We start from the raw sequence: 22,941 nt of genomic DNA, 5'->3' as shown, positions 1-22,941 counted from the left end.
CCGTCACGGGCGTCCTCTGTGACAAGAAGATGCCGATGCGCCTGAAGGCGAAAATCTATAACTCTGTGGTGCGCCCGTGGCCATATACGGCGCAGAGTGCTGGCCGACAACCAAAGAAGTCGAAAGCAGACTCCAGACAATGGAGATGCGAATGCTCCGATGGTCGGTAGGCCTCACCCTACTCGATCGCGTCAGGAATGAAGAAGTGCGCAGACGGTTCAACGTCGTGCCCATCCCCATGGTCATGAGGCAGTCCGGCTACGATGGTTCGGCCAGTGAGTCGCGCCAAGGAAGAATCCATCATCAAATCTACGATGAAGGTGATTGTCGGAGGAGCGAGACCGCGTGGTAGACCTAAGCAACGGTGGATGGACACGATCAAGGCCGATCTAGAGACCGCAAGGCAGACCCGACATACGTGGCAGACAGAGAGGCGTGGAAGCAGTACTCAAGGACATTAGCGGACCTCGCCAGAGCACGAGACAAACGCTGAAGAAAAAGAAGAAGAAGAAGTTCAGAAATCCATACCTCCAATGCGGGTTTTCCAATTTCTCTTAAAGTTCTATCGCTGTCACGTTCGGAAGGAGAGTGAAAAGAAAAAAAAAAACTTTTCCTTTAATTTCCATTCGCCACTTGACACATTCTGGAAACGATGTTTCTTTAGTAAGTTTTAAGTTCCAGGGTACTTTTACTGTTACTTTGTCCCGGTCAGCAAAGATCACTTTCATTTCTTCACAGCTCCTCCTGCACTTTCTTTTTCCGGCTGAGCTCTTCTATGTGGCGGCCATTGCTGACCGCCACTCAGCTGCCTTTGGAAAAGGGGGTTTAGCTGGCTAGGGAAGAGAGGTGCGATATCTCTCGACCCTGCCAGACCCCCCATGTCTTCGCCACCTTCTACGGAGGTGGCTTAGCCCCGAAGCCAAATGGCTCGGGGCACTCGGGCAGTGAACACAGGCAGAAACCGCGCACAGTCGCGGATTCCTGCCTGCTCCGAAGCGCTGCAGACCGGAAATCCTCCACATGTTGGTAGGATTTATTATCAACATGTTTCCACAGCTGGGCTGCTGTAAGCACTCTGAGAGTACCAACATTCAATGAATATCTCAATCTAGGTAAAACCAGGGCCACAGTGGTTGACCTGCCACTTAACAACACTTTCTCCAAATATGTGGCATTGGCTTACATGACAGCCAATTGCGAACCTCTTATTCCCTAGTACCACCTTTTAAAAAATGCTTAATGATCTGCCCAGGAAAATTGTAAAATCTGCAAATTTCATACAATCCCAAAGTCTCTATTCAAGGACTGATCCAAGAATCCTTGAATGTTGAAAGGGGTCAAGTAGGCTATGAAGTCCAACTCTCTATTCAGGGCAGAAATCCAAATTAAGCATCCACAATAGATAGCCAGGTGGCTTTTGCTTGAATATATCAAAGGGGGTCCCCCTATCTTTCTGAATCATTGGTTTCATGGTTAAACTGTTCTTTTAGGATTTTTTTTCTCAACTTAGAATCTACCTTCCTGTAATTTAGATCCAGTATTCTTTGTCCTATTTATTGAATCAAGATATAATGGAACAGCTACCTCATCTGTATGACACACATTCAGGCACTCAAGAATAGGTTTGATCAACATTCTCCCTTATTTATCCATGTTGTTAAATGTAGAAAATAGAAACGTTTACAACAGAAGGCCTATAATGCAGTTAATCTCAGTTGGAAGGTCCTAATAGTGTCCTGGACGACCCTAGTTGAGGTAAACTATTCAATAGGGCTCCTTTTTAAAAAAAAATATCAGAGATAGAATAATATTGCAGTTTTAAAAAGGTATCTGAGAGGCCATCTTAGTTTGGCTTTCATGAACAAAGATAAGATCTGAACCCATGTGTTCATGACTTAGTTGACTAATACACATCAGGTACTTTCCCCTTTTTTAGAGTTTTGTACCTGAATCTTTTCTGAATCAACAAACTTACCAATTTTCAGCAGGCACATTTCAACTTGAAGAAACATATTACTTTTCAAATCCTAAAGATACTTAAATCCTAAGGATGATGCTCATCTGGACCTACAAGCTTAATCCAAGGAGGGTTTTGATGAAATGGGAAAATAATGAGAATTTGTATCCTTCAAAAATCCCCTTGTGGCTTCATTGGAGAGACCTTGGACATTTCCCAACTGCTCTCCTTGCAAGGCTGAACTGCCCGTTTGCTTTATCTTTCTTCCCAGCCAATCAGCTGTTTTCTCTGTGTGACATCACAACCATTAACAGTCAGTGACCAACTGTTACCCTCTTGATGGACTATTCTGGATGGCAGTGATTAGTCTTTGACAGTGCCACCAAATGGTTCCTTTTGAAAATTGCAGGGAGGTTTGTCCTCATTCTGGTGCCATTTCCTTTGAATATACCCAACCCTATCTGAACAGTTACCTCACATATTCCTCTTGACTGACTGCTTGTTGTACATTATTTTCACAAAGGATTTGTGTGTTTGTGTTTGAAAGCGAGTGTTCTTGGAGTTTTGAGTTGGGAGGGGCCAGAACCAGTGGAAGCACCAACAGGAATTCTCCCTGCTGGAGCATCATCAGTCTCCAGGCAGAGTCCTTTGTGACTTCTCCTGAAGGAGGAGAGAGTTCCACCCAGAGAGGCAAATGGGAGGGGGATCCATTCAAGCCTTGGAAGTGGGATCTGCAGCTCAAGGGTGGGGTCATGGGAGCCCTAGAAGGGACTCTCCACTTTCTTTGCTCTCTTCACAATTCTCAGCTAGTGGTGTGGGTAGCCGGCAACAGGTGCAGATGGCTGAGGAGAGCAAGGACTCAGATGAGGGGCCAGGACCATTAGGGACAGGACTGCTGCCTTCAGAGATTGTGGAGGCTGGCAGCAGTGATGAGGAGGTTCCCAAGGAGCCTGTGCCAAATGCGCGTGCATGCAGGATTGCTCGTAGGAAAGAGCAATTACAACAGCATGGGCGACTTGGGAGTCAGGCTGCAAGGTAATGGCCCCTCCTTCAAGAAGATAAAAGCCAGCTGTGAAACTAACCTTTGCAGAAGGCAAATACATTTTGAACTCAGTCTCGTGGACATTACAGTTGGTATTTGAAGACTCTTGTATTGTAAACTATTTCTTATCTGTTGTGTTTTGGCAGACTTGCAAAAACTTGGCAAGGTTCTTTCTTGTCCGAGCTGATTAGTTGGAAGCAGCCTTTTGTCTGTGAAGAAAGAGAATCCTTAGCTGAAACATAAAAAGGTTGTACTTCTGCCTTTGTCTTGTGTTTGCTCTCTTGGAACCAGGTTTGGGTCAGAACAGCCAGACTTTCCTTTGTGTGCATGGAGGGGTGGACTAGATGTCTGTTTAGGTTCCCTAACTGCCCCAGGGGGCATTGAAGGGGTGTCTTGTCCTTCTCTGAAAGGGGCCTCTGGACTCTCTCCAGATCACCAGGGAGAGGGAAAGAATTTCTGAAACAGGGATTCTGGTGAAAGTATCTGGCTGGGACCCCTCCCCCTCCATTCCTTTCACAGATGAAAATTTATGCCGTAGGATGAGTTACTGCACTGGATGAGAAGAGGCAAGGGGCAGCCTTGAGCATCATACACAGACAACCCCCCCCCCCACATCCGAAGGGAAGCCTCCTAAAATCCTCAGATAAACCAGAAAGAAGCAGACAGGATCTGCAGGGATCCCTCCTAGCTTAGTTGGATTCTCCCCCCAGGCCCCTCCTCCCACTCGTGGAAATATCCTCCACTTGGCTCTCTTGGGAAAGGCGCAGCTTCACTTCATGGGAGAAAAAGGCAATTTCCTTCCTTGAAACATCTGTTCAGAACATCTGGACAAACCAACTCCTTCAGATTTCCCACCCCTCAATCCCAAATGTGAAGGAATCTCCCTCCTTTTTTCTGTGGGTCAACCTGCGAGGGGAGGGGTGAGGCTTCAACCAGTTTGCCAAACTGAACAAAGTTAGCTACCAGTTCTACCGAACCAGTGCGAACTGCCTGAATCCCATCACTGGTCCAATGGACTTATTTACAGTGGCTGCAAGACCAAGTTAACAATAGATTGTCTTGGAGAAAATCTATATATGTGATCGCAAGGAGTCCAAAAGAACTTGGGAGGGCATAATCAATTTGTTTTATTTATTTGTATGTTTGTTTATTAGATTTCTACAACCATCCACCTGACCTAAGTGACACTGAGTGGTTTACAGGTTCTTGCAAATGTGCATAAAATGCAAAAACACATCATCACAATTGTGTTATTTTGTTATGCTGTCAGTACACTAGTGATGTAAAACATATCATTTGTCTCATCTGCTTATCTATGTTACACTGCAGATATCATAAAGTAAAATTAATATAAATTTAATAGCCTTATCCAGACTAGAGTAGAATAACAGGAAACCCTATAAATTTCAGACAAATTATTATCCAATCTCTTTTTAAAAACTTCCAATGTTGGAGCATTTACAACTGTTTGAAGGCAAATTGTTCCACTGATTAATTGTTCTAACTGTCAGGAAATTTCCCTTTAGTTCTAGGTTGCTTCTCTCCTTGATTAGTTTCCACCCATTGCTTTTTGTCCTGCCCTCAGGGGCTTTGGAGAATAACTTGACCCCCTCTTCTTTGTGGCAGCCCCTGAGATATTGGAACATGGCTATCATGTCCTTCTTTTCATTAGACTAGACATACCCAGTTCCTGCAACCGTTCTTCATACGTTTTAACCTCCAGTCCCCTAATCATCTTTGTTGCTCTTCTCTGCACTCTAGAGTCTCAACATCTTTTTTACATCATGGCGACTAAAACTGGATGCAGTATCCCAAAGGTGACCTTACTAAGGAATTATAAAGTGGTATTAACACTTCACAACTTTGGGTGCAGCAGGCCTCTTATTATTACAATGGGATGCAAAATGGTTTGGTCTGCTGCATCCAAAGTCCTTTAAATGAGATTCACTGAATCCAAGTCTGAGTTGTATATGCTTCTGTGTGCCTAACTGACTTTGCATTTCATTGAAGCAGGTGGCATTCACAAATGAAGTATATGCAATACATTCATTTGAGAAAGTCATTTCTTAACTTTGGCCTGCAAAGCAGCTGTTCTAGGCAGGCCTAAGCATGTACTGTATTTAAGGCAATTGCTGGCACTGTGCCATCTGGGTAGCAAGGAAGACAAGGCAATTTATCTGCTATGCAGTGTGAAATGTTTGGCCCTTTGCCTTTATTTTAATTTCAGCCATATTCTCTTAAGGCTTTGTGTCACCACCTCTTACAGCTTATTAAGAACTCCATATACCCTTAGAAGTATGGAGAATGAAAAAAAAAGCAACCACTTAATTATTATGATTATAAGTGTCTCAACTTTCTCAGGGAGAATAAAAGAAAGTTGGAAAAGGACAAAGCAATCAGCTGCCCCTGGCAACTTTGAAAGCGGCTGGGGCCTCCAGGGATTGCTTTAAGCACATGGTTCTTCATTTCACTCATTATATTGTCATTACTGCAGGTGTCAATGGAAATTACTGCAGTCCAAATCACCCTGGGGGAAATGTCACTTTGAGAGCACAGAATTCACAAATCCAGAATGAAGATCATCATCATCATTTTTTTAAAACACCTGATCAGTGTCTGCCCAACTTTTGTTAATATAGTTTGTTAATGTAGGGAATGCAGTTGCACAATCAGGCTGACAAAATCATTAGAAAAATAGCGATGGATCTCTGGAAAGGCAGGTGTTTTGTTCCCCTTGCCGGCCAGCAGATCTGCCTGGGAAATCTACAGATGCCCAATTGTGCCTCCTGCTGGTGTACTCCAGAAACTGCACCAAAAGGCACACTTTCTTGTACTGGAGTAAAATGACACAATCATAAACAGAAAATACTGAGAATCAGGGCTGGGCTGCTGGGGGTTTGCAGGGGTTTGGGAGAGCCCCTAGTTAAGATTCTGTGCAGTTTGGAGAACCCCCAAATCCCACTCCTGGCTGGCACCACCCACTCCATCCCTCCCCTCCCAGGAGTCCCCACACAGCCTGTTTGGATGCAGGTAAGTGCAGGCGTGTGTGGAGGCTCAGGGAGGGTGAAAAACAGGCCTCCCGGAAGTTCAGGAAGGCCGGAAATGGACCCTCTGGAGAGAGCCTCCAGAGCCTGGGGGAGGCTGGTTTTGTCCTCCTGGAGACTTGAAGAAAGCCTCCAGAACCTGGGGAGGGCAACCCCCCCCCCCCCGGCCGTGGTGCAGGAGGCTGACTAGGCCACGCCCACCATGGCCACGCCCACCCAGCAACTGGGTAGAGAACCCTTTGCTAAAAATTTTGAAGGTCACCCCTGCTGAGAAATCACAATGGATTTATCTCTTTGAGGTTGCATGCAATCCCTGAACAAGCTGGGAAATTGCTCAAGGGACTTCCAAAAATTTCTGGTGAATTGTATGTTTTTTTTTGAATTACATTAAATATTTCTCCTGCTCTTATTGCTTTTTGGAGTTCATCCCCGCACTACCACAAAACAACAACGACGACAACAACAACAACAAAGAAGTTTGGTTTCAGCCCATAGACTAAGCCATTGCAGTACAGAGAGTCCTTGCCTTAGGACCACAACTGAGCCCAATATTTCTGTTGCTAAGGCAGACAATTAAGTGGATTTTGCCCCCATGTTATGACCTTTCTTTCTACAATTGTTAAGTGAATCACTGCAGCTGTTAGTGACACACTTGTTAAGTGAATCTTCCTCATTAACTTTGCATGACAGAAGGTGGCAAAAGGTGATCATATGACTCCAGGACATTGCAACCATCATAAATATGAGTCAACTGCCAAACATCTAAATATTGATCATGTGGCCATGGGTTTCACCAATCTTCATTCTTAATCTTGTATGGTATGGGAGCAGCTCTGTAGTGGACAAAAAAGCTCTACAGAGAATCATTAAAACTGCCCAGAATATCACTGGGCTCCAGCTACCAGCCCTGGACAACATCTCCGCATCTCGCTGTTTGAGGAAGTCACACAACATTCTCAGAGACTCTTCCCATCCTGCTTACAATCTTTGTGAACTGTTGCCTTCTGGCAGAAGATACAGAACAATTAAAACTTGGACCACACATTTTTTGAATAGTATTTTTTTTTTATCCCAGAGCTACAATTGCACTTAACAATAAACTTAAGAACCACCATCACTGAGGTGTTGGATAGTATTACTTGGTCTGTTGTGTGGGTGTTTGTGTGTTTTTGGGAGGCAGGGAATTTTGGTGGGCGGGAGGTGTTTGGGGATTGTTATGTGTGAGTGCATGTTGACTCTGGTCTCTGGGTGTTAAGTGAATTTCGTTGTATGTGTACTGTGTATATACGTACAATGACAATAAAGAATTCAATTCAATCCTTCAAGTTGGTTCATTTTTAATTCTTCAAGTCTCACATGCTCATCATGGCTAATATACTTCAGTTTGAATAAATACTTACATGGCTAATATTCAGGGGTGGGCTTCAAAAAATTTAGCAATGAGTTCTCTGCCCGGTTGCTGGGTGGGCGTGGCCATGGTGGGCGTGGCCTAGTTGGCCTCCTGCACCACAGTGGGAGGAGGCATTTTTGCTTTCCCCGGGCTCTGGAGGCTTTCCTTGAGCTTCTGGGAAGACAAAAACAGCCTTCCTGGGCTCCAGAGGCTCTCTGGAAGCTTGAAACGGGCCCATTTCTGGCCTTCCCGAACTTCCAGGAAGTCTGTTTTTCGCCCTGAGCCTCCGTGCAAGCCCTGCACTTGCCTGTATCCAAAACAGGCCACATGGAGACTCCTGGGAGGGGGGGGGCAGCCAGGAGTGGGATTTGGGAGTTCTCTGAACTACACAGAACCTTAGTTGGGGCTCTCCCGAATCCCTGCAAACCCACAGCAGCCCACCCCTGCTCATATTACTTAGTGTGAATAAATGCTTACTGAAATTGAAAACCTACAGTTTTGAGTCTAGTACAGGTAATCTTCGAGTTACAACCATTTGTTCAGTGAACTTTTGAAGTCTGAACAGCACTGGAAAAAGTGATCAGTCCTTATGATCATTGCAGCATCCTCATGATCATCTGATCAAAATTTGGGTGCTTGGCAACCGGCATGTATTTACAATGGTTGCAGTGTTCTGGGATCATAGAATTGCCATTTGCGATCTTTCCAAATGGCTTCCAACAAACAAAATCAGTGGAGGAATCCAGACTCATTTAATGACCACACGATTCACTTATCAACCATGAGAAAAAAAGAACATAAAACGGTGCCCAACTCACTGAACAACCACCTTGCTTAGCACTTAGAAATTCTGGTCCCGAATGTGGTCGTAAGTCGAGGACCACCTATGCTTTGTTTATGAAATTTGCCTACTATTTTATTTAGCAGCTCTTATATAAAATGTAATGCAAAAACAATAAAGTAATTAAAATAGGAACTCCAATCTAATTGGCTGCTACATTAAATAGTAAAAGCCATCAGCTAAGATTCATTTGATAGAGTTTGGCACTCTTGGTTGCAGTTAATCCCCAAGGGCCTTCTAAAGGTAAAAGGAAAAGGTTCCCCTCGCACATATGTGCTACTCGTTTCCGGTTCTAGGATGGTGCTCATCTCCATTACAAAGCTGAAGAGCCAGCGCTGTCCGAAGACATCTCCTGATCTTGTGGCCGGCATGACTAAACACTGAAGGTGCGTGGAATGCTGTTACCTTCCCAGTAAAGGGGTCGCTATTTTTCTACTTGCATTTTTACATGCTTTTAAACTGCTAGGTTGGCAGAAGCTGGGACAAGTAACGGGAGCTTACTCCATTACACGGCGCTAGGGATTCGAACCACTGAACTGCCGACCTTTCTGATCAACAAGCTCAGTGTCTTAGGCACTGAGCCACCACATCCCTTCCAAGGGCCTTCTAGCACAACTATGTTTTCACTTCTTTCTAGAAGTGCACAAAGGGAGGGCAGCTGTCTTTGTGTCAGAGGACAAAAGCTACCCAGGAGTGGGTTCAAAATTTTTCACAACCAGTTCTGTGGGCGTGGCTTAGGTGGTGGGTGTGGCTTGGTGGTCATGTGACTGGGTGGACATGGCTTGGTGGTTATGTTATTGGCTGGGTGTGGCCAACTCAATATCATCGAGGCACACATCTCCTTGCCTGGCCTCTCATGACTGTGGGGATGTTGCATCAGTCGTAAGTGTGAAAAATGGTCATAAGTCACTTTTTTCAGTGCCACTGTAACTTTAAATGGTCACTCCACACAAGCAAAGTACCAGTAAAGGGGGAGAAAAAAACTCCAGAGAAGTTCCTGAGACAGGAAGTCTAGTCCTGCCAAGAATGTAATAAGGATTAACGGAGAGGCAGTTTTTGTAAGGAACACCAGAATGTTTCCTTCCTGCCTTTCTTACAGGATTAGGCCAGTAATTTCTTCTAACAACCGGTTCTCTGAACTGCTTAGAATGTTAGCAACCAGTTCTAGCAAATAGGTGCGAACTGGTAGAATCCCACCCCTGAAGCTACCCCAGAAGAGAACTGTGATGGAAGACCCACCATTGGACCTTCTTTTCTTGTGTCATTTGATAAAAACCCACAGCCAGTACTCCCTTTCAAATAGAAAAAAGTGACATGACCATTTTTCATAACCACCAAGTCATGTCCATGGGAAGCCATTAAAAAAGGTTTCAGTGCAAACTCGGAATTAACACTGATTTAAATAAAGGATTAGTGTGTGCATTGTAGAAAGATAGTTATAAGAATATCCAATAGTAATAGTTCCTGCTTAAAAATATCACTGAAAAATATGTAGGTGATATCTATCTTCTTTTTTAATGGCTTCCCTTCCTTGTTCTACACTGGACTTGCACCTGCCCTTATGTCAGACATAAAAGACCAGGACCATATATGAAGTTCCGATTCAACTGATTTATCCTTAATCTTGTCTATGCACAATAATCTATTCAACTAACAGTGAGCATTATCTTGGCATAAGATAAGGACTAACGAAATTCAAGAGCAGTTGGACTTAGTCCATTTATGGGTACTTATTGATTCTAGGCTGCCTCTCCTTCTCCCACACCTTGTCTGCAAATGACAATAAACCATCAAGCTGAACAGTAGAACGAGTTCAGTTTTTCAAGGATCAGCCCATTTTCTCCTGATTGTGTTTGGACTTACACCTCATTGGCTAGGGAAATGGCAATGCCCCTTCAAGCCAATATTTAAAATTTAGACAGAGACACACCTTGGCCATTCTTGCACTCTTCCTAGAATTGAATCATCAAGGAATCCGTAAGTTGTCTTTAACCAGGCAGATAGGTTGTTGGGTATAGCAGACTGTTGAGTACTTAGCAAGCTTCCCTCCCCTTAATATATTTATATATTATTGATATGATAGATTGCATGCATTTGATATTATGCCAGGAGACCCAGCAATCATATGTTCTTGAGACAAAGCTTCATGATTCTTCAGATTTCTGGGGCAGAGAAAATGATAGCTTTTTGCAGTTCATTCTAAGAATTCATTTTTAAAACTATAATGTTTTATTTTGGAATGATGTGATAGTAAAATCTCCTTATTTAAATAACTAAAAAATCCTACTGAAAAAACACAAATAATTGATACTCTTTAGTCATTTGTATATTTTCAAGGATACTTTTCAAGCATAATGTGATAAACCAGATTCTTTTAACTAGTTTGTACTTTGTACACCATGCTAAGGCAAAAATCATGATTTACAAACCATAATAGCCTGGTTTGCAGATTCTACTATGCCATAATGTGATTGGTTTGTTTTTGGAGAAAATACATGGTTAGCCAAAAGTCACCTTCTATAGGCCATCACAATATGTTTTATTGGTATTTTTTTCATGTTACCATACTTAGGAATTTTCAAAAGCCATTCATCATCCTAACACGAGTTAGGAAGCATTTAGAAGAAAATGGTAATCGATTGTGATATTTAATACATGTATATAATACTCTGTCTATGACACCTGGCTTTTGGTCCACCCTGTATATGAATCCATTGTACTATGTTATGACTAAAGCCTGTAAATTGGTCGGTCATTATGAACAAGAACTGAAGCTTCCTTCTAGCTTCGTATTACCTATGATGTTTATTGTGATCAATAATCCATCTAGAATAAGATATGAAACTATATAGACCAATAAGAATATGGTAATCATGGATGCTTGAACTGCTTCCATGAAAAATTAACCCAATATTGGTGATACTGTCCTTGAGATCAGAAATTAAGAACTTTGTATGCAAAAGTTCTCTCTCAGTGTTGTTGCAAGATGGATGAAATGAATGAGTTCCATAGAGTTCCATAGACCTCTGTAAAAATTACAATATGTGAGTGATGGTTTTGATTTTTCCTGAAATTCCTAGACAAGTCTGTTCAGGTAAGGGTTTTTTGAGTATCTGTTCAGCACGAAAGCTGATGTTTTACCAAAAACAAGGGTCATCATTATTGATCTGCAAAGCCAGACTTTCTTGCAGTTGGCAGAGGTGTCTGTTATGAAAGGGCATTCATTCATTGTTGGAATAGTTGAGTCGGTAGGTGACTCAACCAGCCAGCCGGATATTATGATATTTAGGGTGATTGCAGTGCTAATGGCCTCATTTCCGTCAGCCCAAAAGATCTGAACTAACCCAGCCCAAATGTACTTTTGCATGTAGTATGCATTCCTTCAGATCAGTTATGATTTTCTAGGTCATTAACTTGTGCCTGACATATGCCTCCTAGTTGGAATGAAGATTGTTCATGTGAAGAGCAACTTTATCTGAAGATAGATATTTAAGACTTCTAAAAAATGTGGCTCTAACTGGGATTCCCACAACTGGGCTGTAAAATTCTTGATGAGCAATAGATGACATCAAAGAGTTAGATGATCATCTAGCAATCTTGCTCAAACATACTTTGCGTGACATGAAGATTCTAGAATTTTCAGACTTAGTAGTGCTTTTGTCTAGTGGTTACGTAAGGCTGCATTGGCATCGATTAACAAACTTGACTTTGAATAAAGTCTATTGTGTGCTGCTGATCAAAGGATGTCAGATAAATTGCTGGCTCTTTACTTATTAACCATTTGGAGATAAGGTTTATTACAAAGAGCATTTGGAGATAAGGTTTATTACAAAGAGCATTTGGAGATAAGGTTAATTGCAAAGTCCAAATAGAAGTTGAAATCTTACCCAGCCAAGCAAATTTCACTCCTCAAATTTCAAATTAACCCAATTCACCCATTCACAAAGATTAGATTTCCTCGGTTGGGCTTACTGCTTGATGCATGAATTCAGTTAATTATAAGGTTTTCAGAAAATCATGGGTAACAAAACATACTTAGCACTACAGGTAAGAAGAAGATAGGCTCAAGATCCAGATGAATCTTGACAGACTAGAACACTGGGCTGTGTCTAACAAAATGAAATTCAGTGTAGAGAAAAGTAAAGTCCTACACTTAGGCAAGAAAAACCAAAAGTACACATATAGAATGGGTGAAACCAGGCTCAATAGCAGTAACTGTAAGAGGGATCTTGGAGTCTTAGTGGACAGCCAACTAAATATGAGCCAGCAGTGTGCAGCAGAAGCCAAAAAAGCCAATGCAATCCTAAATTGCATTAAGAGGGATACAATCAAGATCAAGTGAGGTACTAATACCACTCTGTAAGGCCTTAGTAAGACCACACCTAGAGTACTGCATCCAGTTTTGGTCACCACTCTTTAAAAAAGATGTTGAGACTCTAGAAAAAGTACAGAGAAGAGCAGCCAGGATGATTAGGGGACTGAAGACTAAAACATATGAAGAACGGTTACAGGAACTGGGCTTGGCTAGTCTAGTGAAGAGAAGGACCAGGGGAGACAGGATAGCAGTGTTTCAATATTTGAGGGGCTGCAACAGGGAGGAAGGAGTCAAGCTATTTTCTAAAGCACCTGAAGGCCAGACAAGGAATAATGGATGGAAACTGAACAAGGAGATTTAACCTGGAAATAACTTTCTGACAGTGAGAACAATCAACCAATGGAACAGCTTGCCCTCAGAAGTTGTGGGAGCTTCGTCACTTGAGACTTTCAAGAAGAGATTGGACTGCCATTTGTCAGAAATGGTGTAGGGTGGGGGGTTGGACTAGATGACCTACAAGGTCCCTTCCAACTCTGATTATCTGTTATCTAAGGTAGTCCTCGATTAATTACCACAACTGAACCCAACATTTCTGTTGCTAAGCAAGACAGTTGAGTTGTGCCCCATTTTACAATCTTTCTTGCCAAAGTGGTTAACTTAATCACTGCAGTTGTTACGTTAGTAACATGGATGTAAAGTGAATCTGGCTACCCCATTGACTTTGCTTGTCAGAAGGTCACAAAAAGTGATCACGGGTCAAAATTTAATTGTAAAAGGGATTCTGCAAAGATACATAAGATAGCATTGTTATATTACAAATAGAAATAATTTTAGAAAATATGACTAAAATGATGGATAAAATATTCACTGTAATGTAGTGGAATGTTTGTTAATAAATAAATGAATTAAAGTTAATGAGATAATTAATTTAGGAAAGGATGGGAACATTTTAATTATTATTAATGATTTATAAAAATATAAGTGAGAAATATGGGGAAAAAGAATTAAAGGAAAGTTTATAAGTGTTCCCAAGGAAGTATGATATTTAATTGAAAAGAAATGTTAAAGATGTTAAGATTTTAATGAATATTAATGATAGAATTGAATTGGAATGGAATGTGTGATTTATTTACACACACACACACACACACACACACACACACACACATATATATATATATATATATATATATATATATATATATATATATATATATATATAATCATCTTTTCTTTTAAGAATATAATGTGTATTTTAAGAATGCACCAAGCAGAATTCGATTGGAAGTTATGTATTATATTGAATGCTATAATCTTAAAGGTATACATTGAAGCTTAAATAAGAGTTTGAATGGATAAAATTAAAAGATATAAAGGTGTCATACTCAATTAGTAACTACAGGGGAAAATTTGTTTAATGAGAAAAGATAATATGAAATTGCAACAGGACAGACAAAAGTATAAATATAATTATTTGAACTGAGATAATTAAAATAAAGTTGAGAAAATTAAGAGGGGAAAAATTATGTAGAAAATATAAAACAGTAATAAGATATGGAATAGAACATAAAAATGAGCATGAAATTGAGTTTGTGTCTGTATGAAGTGATAACCTGGGACCATGCTATTTCCCAAAAAGATGTTTTATTTGTATTTTGTTTTTGTGAAAACCCAAATAAAATTTTCAAAAAGAAAAAAAAGGGATCACGTGAACCCTCCCCCTCCCCAAATACTGCAACTGTCATAAATATGAGTCAGTTGCCAAGTGTTCAAATTTTGATCTCATGACCATGGGGATGCTGTAGTGGTTGTGTGAAAAAGTCATAAGTCACTTTTTCAGTGCCATTGTAAATTCAGTCACCAAACAAACTGTTTTAAGTCAAGGATTACTTGAATAGTGCATACTTCACATTAGCAAAGGCTTGAGTACAGAATTAACAGGGGTGGGTTTCTACCAGTTCTGTCCACCTCTGTAGAACTGGTAGCTCTGAAGAGCAGCAGACATAGAACCGGTTCTATGTCTGCTGATGTTTTTGCCCAGCCACCCACCCGGACTCTTACCTGACCTTTATTTCCTGCTTTTTCAACTTCAGCTGCCGTGCGAGGCACAGCTGCAGTTAAAAAAGCAGGAAAAAAGTACTTTTTCAAAGGCTGCTTCTCTGCATGCAGCGCTGCTCAGCTGTCCAGGCACCAGGCTGATGATGATTTACAGGCGCGCGAGCGCAACATGCAGGGAAGCACATCGTAAATCACCGAACCTCGTAAATCACTGAACCGGTAGTTAACCCTGTCGGATCCCACCCCTGAGTATTAGTATACAGTCAGGAGTGGGATTCTCTTTCTCCCAGTGTAACAGCCGATTTGCTAATCACGCGTGTGCACAGCTTTCAAAATTACTTACCTTCAATGTTACTTCAGGGAAGTAACACAGCCGCACGAATCAGTTGAGCAGATTTAAGTGAGTACAGTGCAGGGGCAGACGGGTGGGTGGGCACACATGATGGTCAGATCGAACTGGTTTGGAACCAGCTACTCATCGCAGCTAGGGGTTCGCATGAACTAGTCCAAACTGGGAGAATCCTATCCCTCTATACAGTACAGTACATTATATAGATGTACAGATTACGGATGTAATCTGGCTTCACACATTATACTAAGTTATGAATTGTTGAATAGGTGGGATTCAGATCAGTGGTGAGATTCAAAAAGTTTTACCACCGGTTCAGTGGGCGTGGCTTGGTGGACGCGCTTTGCGTGCGTGCACACTTTGCATGTTTGTGCACACCAAACGCACACTTTGCACAGGGGCAGAGGCATTCCAACTCACCTCCTGCAAGCCTGCACTCTCCCAGTCGCTTCAGCAGCTGCCGCGCAACACTCTGCTGTGCCACGCAAAGTAGCTGTGTTTCAAAAACAGAGGATAAAGGTGAGTATGGGAGCCAAGGCGGGCAGGTGGGCCCAACAGCAGAGTGGCAGAGAACCAGTTTTGGTCTCCGCTGCTCATTGGTGATACCGGCTTGGCAGAACCAGGCTAAACCGGTAGAATACCACCACTGATTCAGATATTTCAGTGACGTAGTGAAGAAATTGAAATTGGTTTGAAAGTTTATATGGGCCTTTCACTTTCATTAGCACCCTTCAGATCCTAAGGATCTGGGGACGAGGCAAGGGGTATTGCACCATGATACATATGACACGATTTTGAAATCATTGTAGGTTTTACCAAATCTACCAATACTCAAATTCCTTGACACCTTTTGCAACAAATTCTGGGTGGAGAGGTTCCAACACACCTGAAGGCATGCGGAGGATTTCTTGATAGAGCATTCATAGCGAAGAATGTTTCTTATCCCATTGAGTGTGTGAGGAAATGGAGATGACGGAAGTGTTGTTGTCCTGAAAGCCACGGATATCACAACAAAGACACACTTGCTTGTTTCTTTTTCAGACCATGAGAGTCTTCGATTTGTCAGTGAAGCACGGCGACTGCATCAAACTGAAGGGGAAAATACATAATGGAGCCAAGAGGTCTGTATGACTAATTGGCTTTAGGCAGGACTGAAATGACATTAGTCCTTTTCTGGCTTTGGGCAGATTTAAAAGTCTTCCTTTTGCACTTCTGTTGCTCACATAAATATTATTAATGCAGTGTTTTCATTGGCAGTGAGCTTCAGAAATTCGGTTTGCAAACAAAATATCTTAAATTACCAACAATAGATATAAAATGACTTTGAAATGACCGAAGCTGGATTCCAGCACCTTGACAGGCAACATGGCTTGCTGGCGTGGATGGATAATAAGCCACCTCAACCTTTTTTCAACTACACAGCCTTTTTAAATATTCCCAGATTTGCCCAAAGTCATTTCTCTTGTCCAAATCCCAGCAAGCATGGTATATTGGGGTGGGGAATGTGGTTGGGATGAGCTGATCAAAGTGATTGGGTTCACACCCTGTGTTCTAATTTGGTGAATAAACTGCAAATACCAAAAATACGGGTAGATCTTCAGCACGAAGTTACCCCCTAAATTAATGTTGGCCCTATCCATTGAAATCCACACTGAAATTTCTGAAGTTGGTTTAAGAAACAGCTAGTAGTACAGTGTTTTTCAACTTGAATAATTTTAAAAGACATGGATGTCAACACTCAGTATTTGAAAATCATATCCTGGAATTCAACTGACTGGGGAATTCTGGAGGAATTGAAATCCATATTTCTTAACATACAGCGGCAACAATCTTTTGGGTGCCAGAGACCGGTTACATGGAGAGGAGTTTTTCTGTGGATCAGAGGGTAGGGCAGTGATGGCGAACCTTTTTGTTGTGGAGTGCCAAAAGCGCACGCGTGCTGACACCCACAATGCAATGCCCCCTGTCCCCTGTGCATGCAACACCCCCGCACTGCACATGTGTGTGCAACACCTTACCTGCACTGCGCATGTGTGCACCTCCCAGCTTATTTTCAGCCCATTTGAGGCTGTTTTCACCCTCCCAGAGGCTCAAGGAAAGCCTCTGGAGCCTCGGGAGGCTGAAAACGGGCTCATTTTGGCACTTCCGGAAGGTCCGTTTTTTGGCCTCCCGAGGCTGCAGAAGCTACCCTTGAGCCTCCGGGGGGGAGAAAATGGCCTCCCCCAGATTCCAGAGGCCCTCCAGAGGCTGAAAATGGACAATTCCAGTGTTTCTGGAAGGCCCGTTTTTTGGCCTCCCAAGGCTGCAGAGCCTCTGGGAGGCCAAAAATCAACTGGGAGGTGCGTGCATGTGCAGTGCAGGTAAGTTTGGCTGGGACTTGCGTGCTCGCACAAATGGCTCTGTGTGCCACCTGTGGCACGCATGCCATAGGTTCGCCATCACGGGGGTAGCGGGTGGTTTTGCACATTGCTTGCATCCCATGTGTGTGTGCAGATGGGGCTTCAATCATGCGGCCTGGTTCCTGACAGCCTGCAGACTGATATCAGTCTACGCCCCATGTTAACAGGGTTGGGGACCCCTGTTAACATAGGACAAGCAGCCTACACTCCTGGGCAGAATTGCCCTTGGAAGATTCCCTCAGAGCAAACCTCACTTTCAGCGTAACTAGTTATGAAGACTTACTATCAGCAAAATAATAGGGTAGAAATATCAATGACTAAAGCTGGGCTTCCCTGTCCACCTTTCAGTCTTTACCACAGTAAGCTTCTCTCACATTCAAATCAATTTTTCTTCTTCTTCAACCCAGACATAGCCAATTCATGATCTTCAGACATTACAATACATTCAGTCCAATTTCTATGCCCCGTTTAATGGCAGATCCAGACATCCTGCTACGCCCATCAGTAATAAATACAGAAAAAGATGCCCTTCTTCAGATCATTGCAAAGTTACTTCCCACTTCCCCTGCCCCAGTTTAATTTTCTAGCTCTGATTCAAAATGGCTGCTTTCCAACTCGAACCATTTTAAGACCTTCAGGATGGATAGAGTGTAGCAGAAGTGGTATTCAGCAGGTTCAGACCAGTTCTTGAGAACCGGTAGTGGACATTTTGAGTAGTTCGGAGAACCGGCAAATCCCACCTCTGACTGGAGATTTTACTGTATCCTTTCCCTGTCATGCCCACCAAGCCACGCCCACAGAACCGGTGGTAAATTAAAAAAATGAATCCCACCACTGGTGTGTAGGACTTCCTTCTGACTGAGTTTCAGTTGCAGCTTCAATTGGCTGCCATCAGGTTCTAAAAACCAACAGACACACTAAACATATAATCTGAGAACTCCTATGGAGGAACTTTCTTGACTTTTTTTCTCCCACATGCTAAACTTTGCTGCCCTTTGCTCTTCTGGAATACACTTCCTTCCTCCTGGGAATCTGGATTACATTCCACCACAGCTCCAGGGCTTCCAACTTCCCTTCCCTCCAGTAGTTGGTCACTGCCCTCAGTAGCCATTTTGTGCTGGGTTGCTCTGTTCTCTACTACTTTGAAAAAAAAAAAAAGTGCATTTAATAATGCCCATTAAATCAACTAACTTTTCCTACCAATGATTCTCGACCCTGTCTAAAAGCTCTATTCAGCATCCACAGTGGGCATTTTTTCAAGTTTAAGGCCAGAAATTCGGTCCCAATATTTTCCGCTCATTTTACAATTAAGAAGTTGATGCAATGCAGTTTTGATGCTTCAAAGGTTTGTTAGTCAAAATCCTGATGAATCCTGTGCGCTTGAGGCATACTAGAGTTTGCTGCAATGAAATTATGATGCTTCAAAAGCAAATGAAAAAAAAAAATTAAGGGGATTATATTGGGGTCAAGTGAGAGAATGCAGGAAGGAAAACATGCAGGGACCCCATCAGGAAAACACAATGAAGCCAGTAAGAAGAGAACACTTCCTAGAAGGAAAAGAAGATATCAACCCCAAGCTTGCCTTCTCTACATGAATGGGAAAGGCAAAAAATAGAGAAAGAACCAGAGGTGGTATTCAGCCCGTTCTGACCAGTTCTGAAGAACCGGTAGAGGAAATTTTGAGTAGTTCAGAGAACTGGCAAATACCACCTCTGACTGGCCCCACCCCCATCTATTCTCTGTCTCCTGAGTCTCAGCTGATCGGCTGGGTCTTCTTTTGTTGCCCTGCACAGGAGAACAGAGTTGGAAAGCAGGTTAGTGGGGTGGGGAGGGAATGGGGATTTTGCAGTAACCTTCCGCCTGGAGTGGGGTGGAAATAGAGATTTTTACAGTATCCTTCCCCTGCCACGCCCACAGAACCGGTATTTTAAAAAATTTGAATCCCACCACTGGATAGAACAAATCAAACCTTGTGATGGACAAAGTCCAGACTGAGCACCAGCTGCCAGACCACTGAAAATGGGACTGCGTTTTTTTAAAAAAATTGGCTTAAGAAACTTGTGTTTAATGTGTCTCCTTCCCCTTTGTTAGTTTTGCCCTCAACTTAGGTCAGGATGATTCAAATCTGGCCATTCACTTGAATGCTCGCTTTGATGCCCTTGGAGACGTCAAAAAGATTGTGTGCAATTCCAGATCAAATGGCCAGTGGGGTGCGGAAGTACGGCCGTCGATATTCCCATTCCAGGAAGGAGCTGAAATCAAGGTCAGGAAGAACGTTAAGGCACTGAAGTGTCAGTTCATAAGATGTGGGGTCTCTTTAAAAAAAAATGTGGTTGGATGCTCAACAGTTACAGATACAGATAATCAGAGTTGGAAGGGACCTTATAGGTCATCTAGTCCACCACCACCCCGCCCAAGCAGGAGACCCTACACCATTTCTGTCAAATGGCAGTCCAATCTCTTTTTGAAAGTCTCAAAGTTATCCTTTCACTGAACCTTCGCCGGATCTTCCTGGCCTGCCCCACGTGAAATGCCACTGGGGGGAACCATGTTGGAAAAAATATTAGTTGCTGCTACTCACTCACTTTCTCAGTCCCCCTTTTTTTCCTAGGAGACTCTCAGGTTGGATCCACAGCTTAGGTTAAAATAAAGTTGAACGGCAATAGCAATTAGACTTATATACCACTTCACAGTCCTCTCTAAGCTGTCATGACATTGCCCCCAACAATCTGGGTCCTCATTTTACCAATCTCAGAAGGATGGAAGGCTGAGTCAACCTTGAGCCGGTCAGGATCGCACTGCTGGCAATGGGCAGAGTTATCCTGCAATGCTGCATTCTAACCACTGAAATACCACGGCTCTTCATAATGCCCCATTTTACAACGTTGTCACAATTGTTAAAAGAATTGCTGCAGGTGTTCCGTTAGTAACACAGTTGTAACATGAATCTGGCGTCCCTGTTAACTTCGTTTGTCAGAAGCTTACAAAAGTTGATCGCATGACCCCGGGACACTGCAACCATCATCAATATGAGCCGGTTGCCAAGCGTCCAAATTTTAATCACGTGACTATGGGGATGCTGCAATAATTGTAAGCAATGGTGGGATGCAACCAGTTTAATAACTAGTTCTATGAGTGTGCACTTCGCCTAATGTGGGCTTTGTGCACGCACACAGCATTGAAAAGCCACCAATTTTAAGCTTAAAAACTTACCTTCTATGTCAGCGCTAGTGAGTAAAACAGCTGAGGCACAGATTGCTGAACAGATTGCCATGCGAATCAGCTGAGCTAAAAAGCAAGGAAATATAGATAGATAAATACTTTATTGGCCAAGTGTGATTGGACATACAAGGAATTTGTTTTTGTGTAAATACTCTCAGTATACATAAAAGAAAAGATACATGCTTCAGGAGTCAAGAATCATAAGGTACGACACTTAATGATAGTCATAGGGTACAATAAGCAATCAATCATACTAGGAAATAGTCAATATAAATCGTAAGGATACAAGTGACAAAGTTACAGTCATACAGTCACAAGTGGGAGGGGATGGGTGATAAGGAGTGATGAGAAGATTAACAGTAATAGTAGTGCAGACTTTGTAATATCTGAACAGGGTTGAGGGAATTATTTGTTTAGCAGAGTGATGGTTTTCCAGAAAAAACTGTTCTTGTGTCTAGTTGTTCTGGTATGCAATGCTCTATAGGGGACAGGAAAGGGCAGACAGGTGGGCGGGGGCAACTGCTCACTGGAGCTACTGGTTCTCTAGAACCAGTGCCAACTGGCAGCAGCCCACCACTGGTTGTAAGTGCAAAAAGTGATCATATGTTAGTTACTTTTTCCAGTGGTGTTGTAACTTTGGACACTACATGAATGGTTGTAAGTCAAAGGCTGTCAGGATTCCAGCAAATCACTCTAATTAAATCATGATTCTCGAGCCAAACTTCAAAAAACTTCAAAGGATTCATTAGAGGCGACATACTGGCATTGCCCTGTATGAAGCCAACTCTGGCATACGTAATTCACAGTCACCTGTGACCCTATTTCCCCCCTCCCCCCTGGGTGCCTCCTAAACCAGATTCTCCCATTGAGCACCATAACAGGCTGGGTGTCATCATTCACATTCTCCAATTAAATATATTCACGGGCAAAAACTGTGGTATTTTAGTTACAATCTTTTAAAGATAAGAGTTGGAATGTACTTTCGCTTTCCCCCCCTTTTTATGGCAACTACTAAAACAGGCATAGGAATGTTTTATGAGTTGACAGACTACTTTTACATTTATTCCCATAATTAGAGCAATTAATGGATTATGCATTTGGTCATCCATAGGCAAAAATCTGTATACATTTGAAATATATGGAGTGGGGTTTGCTCTGCCTCCAAACCTAACTTACCTTTATTTAGGCCAAAATTATTGATGGGTGGAGGAAGAATCTGGAGTTTCACTTCCTGTGGCTCATCAAGGAATTAACTTGCTGGCCTATTCTTAACAGATGTGCCTCAGCTACCAATGTGGGGAGATAAAGGTGAAGATCGATGGACAGGAAATCAGCTTCCCTAATCGTCTTGGCCTGAATTCTGCCCAGTACTTCTCAGTGGATGGAGACATTAGCCTTCTGTCTTTCAAATTTTGATGAAATATAGTCACACTTCCACCCTGTGGATTTCTTGAATAAGATACAAAAAAGGCAAATAAATAAGTCATTTGACTTCTGTCTCAGTTTCTTTTTTACTTCTTTTGAAATAATAGAAAAGAAATAATACATTAATGTAGTTATCTTAAAAATGCATACATTGTCAAAAAGTAAAAAAGGAAATGCTTTTAAAGTGAAAAAATACAACAGAAAAGAAAAATGTATTGTAACAATAAACTTATTTTCTAAATATACATATGTAATTCAAATAAAGTCTATGTATTTCTAAATATAAACATACATATATATGTATATGTGTGTCTGTATACACAAACACACACACACACATATATATATATACCGTGTTTCTCACATAATAAGGCCGGGCCTTATTTTTTTTTGACCCCCGAAAAACCGGCTAGGCCGTCTTTTCGGGGGTGACTTAATTCCCCTCCCCCTGTTGCATCCTCGGGTGGGCGGGCGGCGACAGCTTGGATGTTCGGGAGACTTTCCATCACCGTTGCTTTTCCTTCTCCCTTGCTGCTGCGGCGTTACAGTAACGCCGCGGCGTTTGGCGCAGACACATGCGGCCAGTCAGGGCTCCTCCCTGCAACCGGAGCCCTGAGGAGACACTTGGCTTCAGGCGCTCCTGTGGCCGCCTTCCCTTCGCCTTAGAAGGTAAAGTGAATTATTTAAAAAACCTCCGCTCATCCCATCAGGGCCGCGCCGGAGCCGTGCGAGCTGGGCAGAACCAGGAAACACCCGCGGCTTGCTTCCCTGGCTCTGCCCAGCCTGCACGGCTCTGCCACGGCCCTGGAGGCACTTCCTGTCAGCCTCGGCTAGAGAAAAGAGCCAGCCTCTCGGAGCACGCCGGCGTCTTTCCCCCTCTCTATGTATGAGCTCGCCTT

The 22,941-nt window shown here is 42.6% G+C and overlaps 2 protein-coding genes across 9 annotated transcripts in view; one reads left to right on the top strand and one right to left on the bottom strand.

Moving 5' to 3' along the window:
• LOC113426308 (uncharacterized) overlaps positions 1-22,941 on the bottom strand; it is a 532,245-nt gene that overhangs the window by 472,815 nt on the left and 36,489 nt on the right. For 4 of the 8 annotated variants that reach the window (XR_015747404.1, XR_015747401.1, XR_015747407.1 and 1 more), the window contains 3 exons: positions 21,794-22,066; positions 20,609-20,683; positions 17,848-19,647 (listed from right to left, as the gene is read on the bottom strand). The gene's annotated coding sequence lies outside the window, so the exon portion shown is untranslated. Of the gene's footprint in view, positions 1-1,023; positions 3,209-17,847; positions 19,648-20,608; positions 20,684-21,793; positions 22,067-22,941 lie in introns of those variants that run through there. The other 4 variants (XR_015747402.1, XR_015747403.1, XR_015747405.1 and 1 more) reach the window with 4 other exon arrangements.
• On the top strand, positions 10,106-22,108 carry LOC113426306 (16 kDa beta-galactoside-binding lectin-like). Its single transcript, XM_026688669.2, has 4 exons — positions 10,106-10,251; positions 16,038-16,117; positions 19,487-19,658; positions 21,893-22,108. Exons 2-4 carry the CDS (start codon positions 16,041-16,043, stop codon positions 22,031-22,033), a joined length of 390 nt encoding a protein of 129 aa, XP_026544454.1. The 5' UTR covers positions 10,106-10,251; positions 16,038-16,040; the 3' UTR covers positions 22,034-22,108.

Source organism: Notechis scutatus, chromosome 2, assembly GCF_049901735.1.
Source record: "Notechis scutatus isolate UNSWTSFEM ecotype Mainland chromosome 2, rNotScu1.2, whole genome shotgun sequence".
Taxonomy (NCBI): domain Eukaryota; kingdom Metazoa; phylum Chordata; class Lepidosauria; order Squamata; family Elapidae; genus Notechis; species Notechis scutatus.
Note: the sequence above shows the minus strand (reverse complement) of the source record. Positions and strands in the feature narration are given on the sequence as shown.